General features: G+C 35.1%; 1 protein-coding gene across 1 annotated transcript in view; it reads right to left on the bottom strand.

The window, feature by feature from the left end:
• IFT57 (intraflagellar transport 57) overlaps positions 1-14985 on the bottom strand; it is a 30041-nt gene extending 15056 nt beyond the window's left edge. The window contains 8 exon segments of the mRNA XM_032219781.1: positions 328-447; positions 1476-1544; positions 3043-3133; positions 5813-5931; positions 11929-11999; positions 12002-12090; positions 14781-14919; positions 14922-14985. Coding sequence (XP_032075672.1) covers positions 328-447; positions 1476-1544; positions 3043-3133; positions 5813-5931; positions 11929-11999; positions 12002-12090; positions 14781-14919; positions 14922-14952 — 729 coding nt within the window. The 5' untranslated portion in view covers positions 14953-14985.
• Positions 14986-15741: the final 756 nt, after the last annotated feature.

Here is a 15741-nt window from a genome sequence, read left to right on the forward strand (position 1 = left end):
GGAAAAGACAAATTTAGAAAGCCTGATATTTCACAGATATTATGAAATAACTGAGATAAGAAGGTGTAAAGTTCTTCCTTTTCCTTAAATGAACATTTTAGCAATTCTCCCTGCTTTCACGCATATAGTGCACATATCTATGGGGAGGAACACTTCATTAATATAATGTACTTTTGGAAATTTTCAGGTGATGCTTTCTTTTAGCAGAGAAGTTTGCTGACCTACTTTCATAATGGCCTAAACAGAGTATGCATGCACATAGGTAGACTCTTTCTGAAAGATGACGTGCTAACTTAGAAGGAACACACTAAACAAGATCTTCCTTACCTTATTATCTGTTTTGATTGTGACTTTCAACTGAGGAAGAACACGTTCCACTTCAAGGTTCCACTCAGCTGCATCTACTTTAGATTCTAAAATCTCTTCCTGTTTAGACTCAAGCATGTCCTATCAAGATATTGGCATAAACACACTAATGAATTATCACATATAATATGCAGTGATACAGAAACACCCACCCATACGCATCTCAAATCAATTCTCTGACCTAAAGGCCAAGGGGTAATTTGCCAGTTATTCAGTACAAGCAGTAAACACTTTACAATTACTTTTAAAGTTCACAACAAATAAGCAGCATGGGAAAAACTCCTAGGATTTGCTTTCTGATCATAACCAAAAAAAACCATACTAGTTCAACAAAGAAATTCATACAGAAAAAAAAAATAGTTTACCAGAAATAAATATAAAAAGGAGTATTTATGTTACTGCTGCCTTTAAAAAAGCAAAGAGAGAAATATATAACAACTAATTGTAAATTCTCAATGAATTGATATTCAATATTCTAAATCATGGATTCCCAACCCCTGGGCCATGGCCCACTACCAGGCTGTAGCCTATTTGGAACTGGGCATGCACAGCTCCATTCACATGAGCAGTTAGCGTAGGTGCACATGTGGAGCTCCACTCGTATGAGCAGCAGACCAGCGTGCACACATACACGCAGCTCCATTTGTGCAAGTAGTAGGCTGTACACACAAGATTGTGTGGCCAGGTTCCCTCTCCCTCCCCCAGCCAGCTGCAATGATGCAGAAGTTGGGGACTGCTATCAACTGACTGTTTTAATATGGCCAAGGCATGATATTATTATAGCTCATATTCTTTTTGTTTGCTTTGTAAAAACTGTATCGGGGAAGTCAAAAGAGGGACAGTTCCAATTAAAGACTGGTATTCATCCATTAATCAAGAGAATGGCAACATATAATTGTGCATTTCCCTTAATTCTTCTCTGTCATAGCTCCTTTGATTATCTGTACAACTGCCCAAATTGTATAAATGCTGGGACACTTCCCAGATAATCATAGGAAATTTTACAGTTACTGAAAGAAGGAGACACTTCACTTAAGCAGCAATGCATTGTGTTTGCAAATCAATACTTTAATAACTAGCATTCAGTACCAACGGAAGAAAACACTTACTGATTTGTAAGTTTGTGCCTTTAAAACATTGAGATCAATATAATTTTCCTCATTGTCTGTCTCTTCTTCCTTAAAAACATAGAAAATATTTTAGCAGGACAGTCAATGTTATGATTTTAAAATTATTCTATGAAGCCCATCAAAAATTTATTTTAGATGAAACAAACTTTAAAATGCTATTACCATCCAAAACTATACAATATGCTACTCACAGGACTTGTTGTCAAAAGCACTGCTTTAGTAATCATTCCCAAAACCCCTTTGTACCATTAAAATATTCATTGCGGCCAGTTCATGTAAAACAAGGATAGGAGATTTCCTGATATTTTTACTTCAATTCATATCAGCCCTAACCCACACTGACAGTGAAAAAGGATTGTAGAGATTACTATTCAAAAGCTAGAGGACATTAAGCTCCTTATTTTAGATATAACCCATTTGTGAAAAGTATTGGCTTCCCCTGTCAAATGTATTTATATGGACAATGTAACATGAGAGCCAAGAACTAAAACAAAAAAACAGCTGGCAGGAATCCAACCATAGTGACATGTGAAAACCTGGTACTATTTTGACAAGAATTGCTGCAGGCTACATCAATGAGTTTTTTATTTCATTTATTAACTTTGACTATACAACTGTGTATGTGAAAATAATTCAGTCAGCAAAATAAGAGCGAAATAATGCTTTGGCATTTAAATATGCAACAATTTAAGCCAGATGTTTTTCTTTTTTTCCTTATTTGTTTTATCACAGAAAATAAAATACAAAATAGTAACCAAACAAATCAACAAAATAAAACAAAGTATACATTCAACTCTAACAATAACAAAAAAGAAAAAAATATTGTGCAAAAAAAAAAGATTTTTTCTATAATTGTATGGGTATTATAATAAATCCTCATTTTAACAGCTTAATTGGGAAGATGGGATGACCATTACTCAAAACATGTATTAAATATGCATTTGGTTTATTGCATCGAGGCTCACTAAATAAAGATTTCACTATATCCTTATTTGAAAAAGTAGGAATATAGTTTATTTTAAGTAAACTGCACTGTACTGCTAAATTTGAAACAGGAGAAGTAGAAGTAGAGCCTATATATTTAGGATATTTAGAATAGAGGGATAAGAAGTGAATTTTTCAATGCTTACTTACAATTAAACAACAATACCTAATTAAAAATATTCTTGACTAATTTCTATTCCATTCTTCTATTCCAGAACTTGACCATTCCATCTCTATGCTGCCTAACACAAGCCTAATTTGTTTTGTGTTATCTCAAACACATTTAACTTATTTAGTTCAAAGATATATCCATATACACCGGCCATTTTCTCACTTGTAGTCCAACCTAGTATTAATTTGAATTCCCAGACAGAAAAGCTTATAAATTTAAATTTGAAAATGATATCAACCATCTATCCTGTTTCAAAACTAAGTTTTATTGCACTAATATTGTCTTTTTCTGAGTGCACATATAAAACTGAACTATTGAAAACCTAAGGAACATAAACATAAGGAAACATTCTTTCCTTCATAACAGTCAAGACAAGTTACATAAACTTACCGCAATTATTTCTTCTATTTTATTAAGCGTTAATTCAGCATCATCTTCTGTTATTGCTTCTTCTTCTAGCTCCTCAGTTGGATATGTAGGCCTTTAAAGATAAATGCAATACGTGCAATTCTCTGAGACTTATGAAGTTACAGTGACATTGTTTGAATTTTAAGATATATCCCTTTTGAAAACATAACTACATTTATCTGATATGGTGAACTTTCTGCTTCATTTTTCCATAGTTAGTAAAATGACTGGATACAATTCAAGCCAAATAATGCAAATAAAATTGAAATTCACTTTTTCAAATGCTTATCCCAAAATGCTTGTATGCAAACAGAATAAAAGTACTATGTCTAAAAATTTTAAAATGTCTAAAATGTAAACATGTTGGATGACATATAGGAGCAGCCATGCCTTTGTAAAGGTTTTCCTTCTTTCTCTGCAGTTCAATTGAGTTTGATAACTTAGTATTTACTATTTTCTAATTATTAAAATTGCTAAAGTTTTTAATTTATTTGGATAGACATTTCAATCAGTTTCTAATAACACCAGTCAATGTAGTCTTAAATAAATCATGGACTCTTCAGTTTTAAATTAGATCCATTTGAAAATATGAGACAATCAATAAATGACAGAGAACTTTATATAACCTAATATATACAAAATCGCAAAACAAAATAAGTAAATGTGAGCACTGCAATTATTTCATATATTTCTTACTAAATTTTCCATCAATAGATTTGCAAAAAAAAAAGGAAGGGGGGAAAAGTGTTAAGATTATGTACAAAGAGTAATCACCATTAAACTATGTTTACAAAAAGAAATGTGCAGAACTAATTATTCACTTAGTTGTAGTTCTCAAATATGGCATTGGTAAATTTCCCGGGGAAATAAAGAGCTGCTTCAGCTCACTAGTTTTTAGAGATAAAGTGATTACTTTCATGCTTCTAGTAGAGAATGAGTTGCCTTACAGCAAGATGGTCGGCAAATAAATTTAATAAATAAAAATAAATTCTACACAGTAGTTGTTAACTCAAGTGTTCATTTGTCTCCAAGGTTATTTTGTTCCAAGCTTCTGCTATTATAGGGGCAACGGATCACTTACTAGATAAATCTACAGCCAATAGTACAGAATGCTGTAGTCTTTTATCAGGCCCAGACTTAACATATTCAAGCATGATCCATTAGAAAATAGTATTTTGTTGCTAATATTATCCTTGCAAATCTTTCAACCAACCTATTCAATCCATCCTGGGAACTGGCAGCTGAGGGAGAAGAAGGGTTCTCCAGTGTGGGATACCAGCGGGCTAAACCCTTTCTCCATACTATTTAATATCTGTATGAAACCAGTGGAAGACAAAATCAGTTTTTGAAATAAGGTAGCATAAATAGGATACTATAACTATTGATGATAGTGACCTGTACTTTGCACATCCCAGACCATGCTGGGGGTTGTTAGGGAACTGATGGAGCAAAAGACTAAAGCCTAGTAAGATAGGAGTGTTGCCTCTGATCTTCTGTGTTGTCTAGAAACAATAATTTCAGTGATAGTATTAAGACAGAGTTGTACTTTCGTTGAAGAAATAAGTCCATGACTTGAGGATACTCCTGGTTTGCAGTTTGACTGGTACATCATTTGCAGCACTATCTTGCTCAGCAGATCCCAAAAGCAGTGGCCCAAGCCATAATCATCTTACAACTTGACCACATAATGCTGCATGTGGGCCTGCCTTTGAGGACCACTCAGAAGTTACAATAATAAACAGTGTTATGTAACACACATTCTCTGGCACCGAACATCATTGTGCTTAATTCTAATTCTAAATGCTGGTTATTCCTACAAAGCCTTTTATATAAACAAATGAAATTCTTCGTTACATACACCGTACTAGTGTATATGATCTAAATCACAAATTAACAACTAAAAACTGTTAGTTAATACAAAAGTGATAATATACATATTTTATATATGTAAATATAGATACACACATATATAAACCTGATACCCTGCTAACTAATAAAATTTAAGACAAAACAATCTAACATCTAATTTTACTAACTTCCATTCTCAGCATCTGTTGATAATGGTTTCTACCATTCAATCCACTTCATTATGACATGGCTCCTGGTTGTTATACAAAAAATTACTTCTTTAAAATGACAGTTGTTAGGTAATCTAGAGAAGGTCTGTTTAGGGATCCATGCTTTGGATCATCTTATTGCTAGAGATGTATTTAGCCTTCTTATTATTGATATTTTGACTGTGAAAATTATTTTCTTCAGGTGTATTTTCAAAGCTTAACAATAGGGCTATAAACTCCCCCTTCTTTTCTATGTTTTCATATCGATTTTGTGAGGGGGAGGAGTTTTACTCTGTGTTAGGAATGTTTTACAAAAAGGATGATGTTTGTCTATATACTATACAAAATGTGTTAATATGGGCAGTTAAAAAATGTTTACTGTACATGTGCTTCTACAGCTACTAATTTGGCCACTTCTATGATAGGTCAGTGCCCCTCCCTGCTACTGAAGGCTGCCTGAGAGAGAACATATATCTTTTGTCTTGAGGAAGCAGAAGGTCCGCTGGCTCTTGGAGAAGAAATGGAGCACCCTTGCTTCAAGGAACCATTGTACAACTCAACTTTCTAACAGTTTTCTCTAGTTTCAGACTCCCCTTTTTAGGAAGGCTGTGAAGAAAGTGGTTGCATGGTAGCTTCAGAAGACCAGGATATAGCTGATTATCTAGACCTATTTCAGTCAGAGCAAGATACAATACCTTTTCCAGCTAAAAGATGTGTATTTCAAGGCTTCTTCTGCCAAACAATCAAGAACGTAGCAAGCTTGTTCTCCATAACCGGACTTTAACTTTGAGGGAGGAAAATCTACAGTTCTTCCCTGAAGAAGAAGTAAACATCATTAACAGAGATAAACCTGCATTCAATCAAATAATATATCTACCTTCTCTAGTTTATCTATACATGTGAATCACCAATATCATCAATATGATACATGGGGCTGTTTACTTCTGTTGACTTGGTATCAAAGGAAAGCCTGGAAGATATGCATGTACAGATGGCATCATTATCTCTCAACACCTGCAGGGCTGTGGAAAGTCCCCAGGGAAACACCCAATGTGCTGAGATGGCACGTACCACCTAGTGTCCCTAAAGAATCCTCTATGTACTAAGAACATCTTAATATCTTATCTACTGTGTGCCAGACCTTCTGGATGATTCCTGTATCTCTTATGTGCCATCCTTGCTGGGGGGAGTGTAGGCTTGGGGCTTCCTGTCTGTTAGAAGGGCCCATCTTTGTTCAGCTGAATAAACATGTAGGCTTAAAGGCAACACCTGATATTTTGTCTATTTTACCAAGCCACACCTCGAATTTGGCACAACACTTGAGGAACCACATGTCTACTACAGAATCTGTCTGGCTGATTTGATCTTACAGAATTGATGGAATTAGTTCAATCTTTAATCAGGTTTCTTCAATTAAACAAAGTTATCTATCAGGACCCCAGAGGTGTGCTTTCTCTTTAGCAGTACCACTTTCTAGAAAAATGATGACAAACCTTTTCGGCACAGAGTGCTGAAAAGGTCGTGTGCGACAATGTTGCATGCATGCACGTTCATCAGAGCCATGCTTCGGAAAAGCCAAACTTCCAGGTTCTAGCGTGCATGTACGCCCGACAAACAGTTGGGCGATGCCCATGCGCAGGCTGGTTTTTGGCACTGCCGCACGCATGAATGACAGCTGATTGTCGCTCGCACATGCATGCCAGAAACCCAGAAGACAAACAGGCAAGGCTGTGTGTGCCAGGCGACATGACTTCGCTTGCCACTTTGGGCGTGCGTGCCATAGTTTGGCCTTCATGGGTCTAGAATAAGGTTCCCACCCAAGATCTGGATGCTTAAAGAGATAGCCAAAGTAACTGAAAATATTTTGGTCAGCTTTCTAAAGATTTTTCATTATAATGGAGCACAACCAAACCAGAACATAGTTTTAATTCATACATTACATCAAAACATGCATGCTTAGGGAAATTTAGCCATGATTTGATATGCTATCAAAATTGAAAAATTAGGCTTTCATTTTCAAATCCGAATTAGACATTATGATTTTAACTCGGTTTGCAAAGTATGTTAAAATTGTTATTACATTGTCAAAGTGTACATAGACAAAGAAAGACTGCTTTATTATGTAGGTAGAAAGCAACTAATGAATCTGAACAGGCAAAAAGAAAATGCTACTGAAAACTTATATACTTGCAAGCTCAAGCCATAGTTTAAATTCTGTATTATAGCTGGTTCAGAAGAAATGTAAATGTAGTCATTGAAATACAAATTTGTGTCTGTTTAAATTTCTAAATTTATTATGAGATTAAAATTAAATAACTCAGAGTTAAATCTGATCTCAAAACTGCATCTGGTTATTTCTGAGATATCTTATCTTACTTTGCAACTGAAAAATAGTACAGAAAATAAGAGTATACTTGGATTCAGCTGAAATACTATGCAGGTTCCAGTACTAGCATCTTTATTTACTCAAACTGAGCACTCCTTACACATTCCCAAGGGATGCAGTCAATCAATTACAGGGCTAATTTACAAGAGATAAGACAGATGATTTGATAAATTTCATCCAATTAGTCTCTAACTAAGATCAGTAAATCTACACTAGTCATATATATTAGAAACTATTTCTGGCTGGTACAGGACAATCTACCGGTTGAGTAAATTCTGTTTGGAGTGGAATGCATAAAACATTTGATTAGTGCATCATTTTGCAGCACCTTGATAAAGGTGCTTTAATTGCCTTCATGTACCCTTTCTGCTTTTACTGATCTAAAGACATCCAACTCAATTCTGATATATGAGGCTATGAATTTTTGCTGACAGCTTTTCTATCCACTTTCAGGAATACAGGAAATTCTCACTTAACAACTGCCCTAGTTAGCAACTGTTTTGACAGAGCTGAAAAAGTAACTTTGCAACCAGTCCTTGAACTGATGACAATCACAGCATGCCTGCAATGACTTGATCAAAATTTGGCATTATGCAACCAGTGATTTACAAACACTGCAGCTTCACATGATTGTTGTTTGCATGTTTCACAGCTGAATTCCAATAATGGAGGAGTCAACACTAAAACTGCAATCATGAACACATGAAGTCTCACTTAAGGACTGTAGATATTCTGCTTAACAACTGCAGTGGATTGTAAGTGAGATGTCACAAGACATCTCACTTAATAATCCTGTCACTTAACACTGTTGGTTCCAAGTGTGATTGTTAAGCAAAGAGTACCTGAACTTTTAATTACCCGATGGTAGGAAAATACTTGAATTCAGGCTACATATTGTAGCCTAAGATGATTTTCTAACCCAATTCAAACAAGGGTAAGGTGGTATGGGCCCCTAGTTTTCAGCATTTACACAAATTCTGTAGTACAAAGAATGAAAAAAAAAACTTAATTGGACAAATTTCACCAAATAAACCTCTTTAAATGCTTCTACAACATAAATAGATGTAAGCCAGAACATTTCAACTCTTGCTTTGTATAGCTAATAGGGAAAACTTAGCATCAGTTTTGCTGAAACAAAAGTAGTACAAGACATGCAAGTTACAAATATTGATAATCAGTAATACTTGCATAGAGCAAATTATGACATTTAAATCTTGGAAGTTACTTTATCATTGTGGAATGCTTGGACACATAAAATAAGAGCTGCTATTGATTGCTAATGCTATTTTGCTAGCAACAGAAGATGTAGTTATGTTTTCTGCTCTAAATTTGTAAGGCATAGTGATTAACCATGTTATATAGATGAGTTTTTAGACCATGAAAAATAGGATCAACTATATTTCTAAAAGTCTTGATCCACGTTCTTCAGAATTTCCAGTTCATTATTATATCTGGAATGTGGAATACCTGCTTTAGAGGCTTGCTTGAAGGGTGTTAGCTAAAATTCTGGCTAAAATTGATTTTCAGTAATGGGTCCCTTGGGTCTTCAGGTTATTTTTGGATAACTTTCTATTGACCTAGAAAAATGTGTTGTAAGATTGAAGATATTATAGACTCTCGGCCTAGTATCGTGGGCTTTAAGAAAGCAATAATGAGTTGAGCTAATGAGTAATTTTTATTGATATTCAGAAAAGATCTGAGCTATTATCTATAGTTTGGTACCATATGGTGGCGGTTTGTCTGGAACATTTTTCACTCCAGTTAATTATCTAATTAAAATTCTGCATTTACCTCACTAAAAAGCTCCTTTTTGCCAGATGTAATGTTTTAACATTGCAGTGTAAAAGGATTTATGTATATGCCTAGAGGGAGAAACTAAGACAATTATTCATACGTTACTGTGCTGCCTATTCTATATGGCTTAGTAGATATTTAATAACATCTTCCTTAACAAAATACCTTGAATGAGCAGCATATTCTCTACTTACCAACAAATCTAAATCTAGTCATCTTTAGAACAATTGTTTCGGAGGGACCAAGTATTACAAGATTATTCATATGTCTTTTAATTACATCAAAGTTTTAATATAGTTTGATAGTATTTATTTTCTGTACTGATTATGTATAATTAGTAACTGATCTTTTATCATAAATAAAATATATACAAAACCAATTATTTATATAACTTTCTTAAAGTCTAATTTGAGTCAAGCTTAATTATGTGGCATCAAATCAGTATAACTATTACCAATAGCATAGATTTTCTCCAATACAATCTGTACTTAATCTGATCCTTTCAATAGTGCATCCATCGCCACTATAACTAAGTCCACATACCTTATTGCTGGTCACCCCCTCTTCCCTTTCCTTCCACCTTTCTGGCATTATAAACTGTCCAGAGAAGGGGGTCTTAGTGTGTCCAAAGTAGAATAATTGGCTAGGTTTACTCCAGTTTCAACTGGCTCTATTGTAAACATACGGTGAAATCCTAATGACCAGTCATGAGATGATTTCACTATACCTTCAATTGGGGTAATGGAATCACTGTTTAAAAAAGAGTTAGGTGTGAGAGTCTCATTGAAAGAAAAAAAATCTGTAATCATGGCGTGGCTTCCTCCATCTTTATAATCTTCAGCTACTTCAGTTCTAATTCTAGGTATTGATAGCCACATCTTGTGAGGACCATTTTAAGTATTTTTGGCACTCCAACCCCCCCGCCCCCCAAAAAACACAAGTGGGTGGAAAGGTCTTTGTGTATTATAGACTGAATACGGCCCTGGTTTTGGCCTCCCGAATTCCCCTTCCGGGTCCTGTTTTCACCAAAAATGGGACGTGTGAAGGGTTTGGAGGCCTGCAGAGTGCTCCTGGGGCCGGGGAAGGCAAAAACCGGACACTCTGATGCCAAAAATTATTTTTTTCTTGTTTTCCTCTTTGATATCTAGGTGTGTCTTATACTCTGGTGCGTCTTATAGTCCAAAAATATGGTATTTAAATAATAATAGGAGATATCCTTCTCATTATGTTCTCAATCATTCTTTCATCCTCCTGCAGCTAGTTCAGAGAACTAAAGTAAATTTTGTAAATTAAGACATTTGGAGTTCCACCTTTAGTTTACATTCTTTATTGCCACACCGCTTTTCTATAATAACTTATCACAGTTTATTTATTTGATACTAATACTGCGTCCAAGTAGGATAATTTGAGTCTGATTATTTGTGTCTTGACAGAGAATGACAGGCTGATTGATTTTATGACATATTTCCTTGTTTTCTTGACTATTCATATATCCTCAAGAGTCTTTTCCAATACCAAAGATGTTTGTATTATTAAAAATAATTTTTGAGACTCATTTTTTTTTACAAAACCATCAATACACTTTGTATACTGCTTTTTCAAAAGAAAACTCATCATAGGGAAAGCCACTGCCTGCACAATTCTGATCTTTGTAGCTATAGACACATCATGGCATCTGAATGTTTTTCAAGTGCTTCATTAGCACTCTACCAAATACTAATCTGCAGTGGCCCAATGGTTTTTTCACTTGTTGATAGTCCACGCTAAAAGGCAGAAGATACGGACTGTGTCAATCTCTTCATTGTCATTTCTACTGTTGATTGCTCTATCTATTGTCATAAATTTGATATTATTTACCTATTAGTCCATTATCTTCACTGTGCTTGATTTTCATTAGTAAACCCTGCAGATCATTGTATTTTCAGCTCTCAGTGTTATCAGCATAGCGCAGGTTACTGACCTTCTTCCTCCAATCCAAAACCATGCTAATCTTCCAAGCCAACTTCTCTCAATATGCAGACAGAATAAATAAGGGGACAGTTTACACTCTCACTGCTTTGGCAACTGGCCTTTCATTCTGTTTTACCATGTTCCAATTGGCCTCTGGTTTTCTGATCCGTGTCTACATTTTACATATTTCAGGACAATCAGTTGTTCTGGGATTTCAGAATAGAATTATATACTTAGAATTTTTCTAAGAACACTCTACCGCTTGACATGATTGATACAATCAAAGCTCTTTCTCTAATCAATGGAACATATACTGACATCTTTTTAGTATTCTTTGGCTTTTTTAATCATCCAATCAAACTTGTATCCTGGTGATTTCATCAACCTCCATATAGTTTTATAGGTCACTGATTTTTAATGTATTTATTTATTTTCCAGTTGACCCTACCTCTCATTTCTTTAGTAGTCTCCCATTCCAATATTAAGGTCCAATCTTTTTAGCTTTCAAGGTCAGTTAGCTGCTCAGCTATAATACTGTCTTATGTTTCACCACTATTAGTACACAGTCATCCATTTTTTCTTGTCATATAATTTTTCCAAAAAGTAAAAAACTTATTTTGTAGTCTACAAATTTATAAGAAATGATCAAAGCAATTCAGAGATGGTAAATAATTTACTTACAAAGGACCGCAGCTCTGCTAATATGTTAGATATTGATGCATTTGGATCATCATATTCCTGTGGTTGTTCAAAGGATGCCCTGCCTTATTAATTAGCCAAGCAGCAAGAGTACAAAACATGTAGAACTGTTCGCCTGGGTTAATAGGCAATGCAAAATAATGCCTGTTTTAAAAGAAAAAGGAGCAGAAATTAGTATGCCTACATTGAAAAAAAAATTCTAAAAACTAGAAAATTTCTCCATTTGTACAATCATCTAAACCCACAATCTTTTTTCCGCTAAGATACTATATTTCACTAAGAGGTAATTTTCTTAATATATGTGCTATTTTCCTTAAGTGCTTTTAGAATGTTATGTCACAACTGTATATACACTCCAGAAAAATGATGTAAGTAAAAGTTTTTAAATTAGTTCTGATACTTATTTACCATATTTTTGTACTGCCATACTGTATAATAACTAAATAGCTATGTTCAAAATGTATGAAGTTATTCAGTAGAGTATAAAATATATTATCTGATTTTCTATGAAAGCATCTAGTATACTACAGAAACATAAATGGCTCTGTAAGATGAAAAAAGTTAATGATTTCTGACATATATATGAACTGTTAGAAGACCCGAGAAAATATGTATAACAATTTTAATGTTATTTAGTAATATTGAAGAAGTTATAATATACATTATAACTTATAATATGCAACATAACATGAAGGTATAAGGTATATTATAATCTATACAACTCTAGCTATAATAGAAAACTTATTTTCAATTCCATATATCTTCATGATCAGCAAATACTTATTTATTTAAATCAGTTTTTAACAAGATCTTTTGTGATATCCAAACAGCAGGTTAACAGATCATCTATTTCATCTGTCTGCTTGGTTTGCTGATTGCTTTAATATTAGAGGCTTAATATTAGGGGATAATTGGATTTGAACATAGGAGTTTAGATTTGTTTTTAAACTTAGTATTTTCTATTCTGAGTTCTGAGATTGATTTGGATTTCTTCAGAAGAAGCTTCTTTGAGCACAGTTCAAAAATATCTATTATCTACATTATATTTCTGACCAAGAAATTCTTACAATAGATTATATAGGAAATATTAAAAAGCTCCCAATTGGGGTTATTTCACCTTTTTAAATACCTTGACATTACACTATTCTGCAATTTCACATTAAGTCTATTAATACCTAAAAAAAGGAATTGGGAAATGATTTTATAATGTGTATTCTATGTCATAATACTTTTTATTAGGTCTATATTACTTGATTTTGGTTTTTTCAACCTTTCAACCTTCAACCTATTAATCTATCTTTATATTCTATCTTCGTATATTAAATTGTAACAAAATTGTGTGAGTGTGTGTACTATATAGTAAGAATGTAGAAAATTATTTTAAAATTGTAATTTATTAAAAATAATCAATTAAAACTGGAGATTTAAAAACACTGTTTTGTCAGCTTTCTATGTTGCTGAAAGAAATCAGAATGACAAAATACATACTCTGATTGAAGGCTATTTACAATTGAAAGTTAGGAAAAATGTCCTAATACTTTGACAGTAGAACTAATTACTCAGGAAAATGACAAGCTTTGTTTCACTAGATACAAAGAATCTGGACAGTCATCTGTTGGAAATGTTTTAATTTCAATTCCTATGTTGTAAAAGGAATTGGACTAGAGAACAAAATGCAGGTCGAGACACAAATATATTCATCTTACTAAAGTAATCATGGCTTCTCAAAATAACACGAATGGTATTCTTCAAGGTAAGACATTTGCCTTACGCATTCCTATCCTGTGGCCTTAACACGGACGCGTATTAGAAAAGACTGCATACACTTCTATCACCAGTTCGATATTAAAAACATTCCTAAAATTTTCTCATTTATTCTCACCTGCATTACTTTATAATTACTTTCCCTTTTAAGAATGAGTCTGGAAGTAAAACTTCTACCCCTAAGAACAATTTGAATTTGTAAAGAGGAATCTCTAGGGAAAGTTTCTTTGCAATGAACAATGCTTGTCATATATCTGATATTATATTTTCAAAGATTACAAATACCCTACAAAGAAGAAATCACCAACTATTCCAGCACAATTTCATGCATGTTTCTTAAGCAGTCATAACTTCTAAGTGGTTTCACAAAATTAACTCTCAAGTTAATAGAGATATAGCACATTAACATTTGTGCAAAGTAGTTTTTATGTTTCCTTTTCTTATGGAATCTTTATTTTTTTGACTTTGTCTTTCTTTGCATAACACTGCTTATTCTGAAACAGCACAGGATAGATAGATGAGAGATAGATAGATAGATAGATAGATAGATAGATAGATAGATAGATAGATAGATAGATAGATAGATAGACAGACAGACAGAATGTTTCCTATTTTTTTTAACTATACAGAAATAGGCCTATATAAACAGGAAAGCGCCTGGTTTTAACTCAGCACCTGATCGCATTGAATAAAAAGTCTCAGTGGAAAGTTTATCACACACTGAACTGCAACACAAAACACTCCCCGTTTCCAAGGAGCCTTTCTCGAAAACAACTTCAATATGTCTGATATCTTGGCGGGGGGGGGGGGTCGTCGTTCACGCACAATTCCAGCCCCACCTTTACACGCGAAAAGCCCAATACACACTCATTCAATTACATACACACATGAAAACTAGTTTTTTTAAAGCCACAAAACCCTTGAAATAATACTGACTGGGATCAGACAAGGTATTCAACCGACTAGAAAGGGGGCGGTGGGGGGCGGTGGTATTTTCTATGGCACTCTAACCTCCACTCACACACAAACACCCAGAAAACCAACAAGTAAGGCCTGCTTGCTTGCCTTACCGGGAAGGCGGCCTCATGTTATGGCTCCGCAACGCGGCGTCTTCCTCGCAGTTGAGTAGCTTCAACTTCTCCAGCAGATCCTCCATCATGACAAACATGTGATAAAGCGCTCCCGGCCCGCGCTCCACCACCGCCGCTTCCCGGTCGCGTCCCCTTCGTCGGCGGCCGCCATGACACCTCTCAATTGCAGCTGCCCGCTTCCAAGTAGTTGCCAGCACAACGCTTTGGCAAGCCTCAAGGCCGCCCGCGTCACCCGGGAAACAAACCCCGCCTGCTCGCATGCTCGCCTGCCAATCGCTTCTTAATCCGAGCGGTCCTTCCGTGATCGGTCCGACCAATCAGCTCCACCCGAAGTGATTCTTGGAGGCGTCTTCTCGTATAAGACTTCCAGCTCTGGATGCGAGCATTCGGGATGCTCGCTGCAGCCCGGGAACTTTAATTCTTTATTATCCTCTAAGGCTCGCTGGGATTTGACAGTGTACGCCTGGAAACTGGAGTGGTTGATGTATGATGCTTGGATCTGCAATTTTTGATCAGAAAAGTCGGCAGTTCGACTTCCTAGTACAGGTCTCCTGAGTGGGCAGGGGATTGGACTGAATGACCTCCAAGGTCCTGTTTAGAGAGGATTTATTTAGTCAAACGCAAATGTACAACTCTCCGATCTGGACGACCCCTACAAGGGAGCAAAGAGCAGTGAGGTGGGAGTGCGGAGAAGCTGATATTGGTTCAGATTTTGCAACTCAGATCTGCCTATGCTTTACAGCTGTAAATGTAAATTTACAAATTTGATGCCTATGCTTTACAGCTATATGATCTATGCCCTCAGAATTTATTCAGTACTTCCAATATTGGAATAATGGGTAAATTATTAATTCAACCATGTATGGTGTGAACAGAAGAAAGAAACTAACAGAAATCTATCTTGGGTAGAATTAAATGATAAACCTTACATTTGGAGTAC

This window comes from Thamnophis elegans, chromosome 6 (genome assembly GCF_009769535.1).
Source record: "Thamnophis elegans isolate rThaEle1 chromosome 6, rThaEle1.pri, whole genome shotgun sequence".
In the NCBI taxonomy this organism is placed as follows: Eukaryota; Metazoa; Chordata; class Lepidosauria; order Squamata; family Colubridae; genus Thamnophis; species Thamnophis elegans.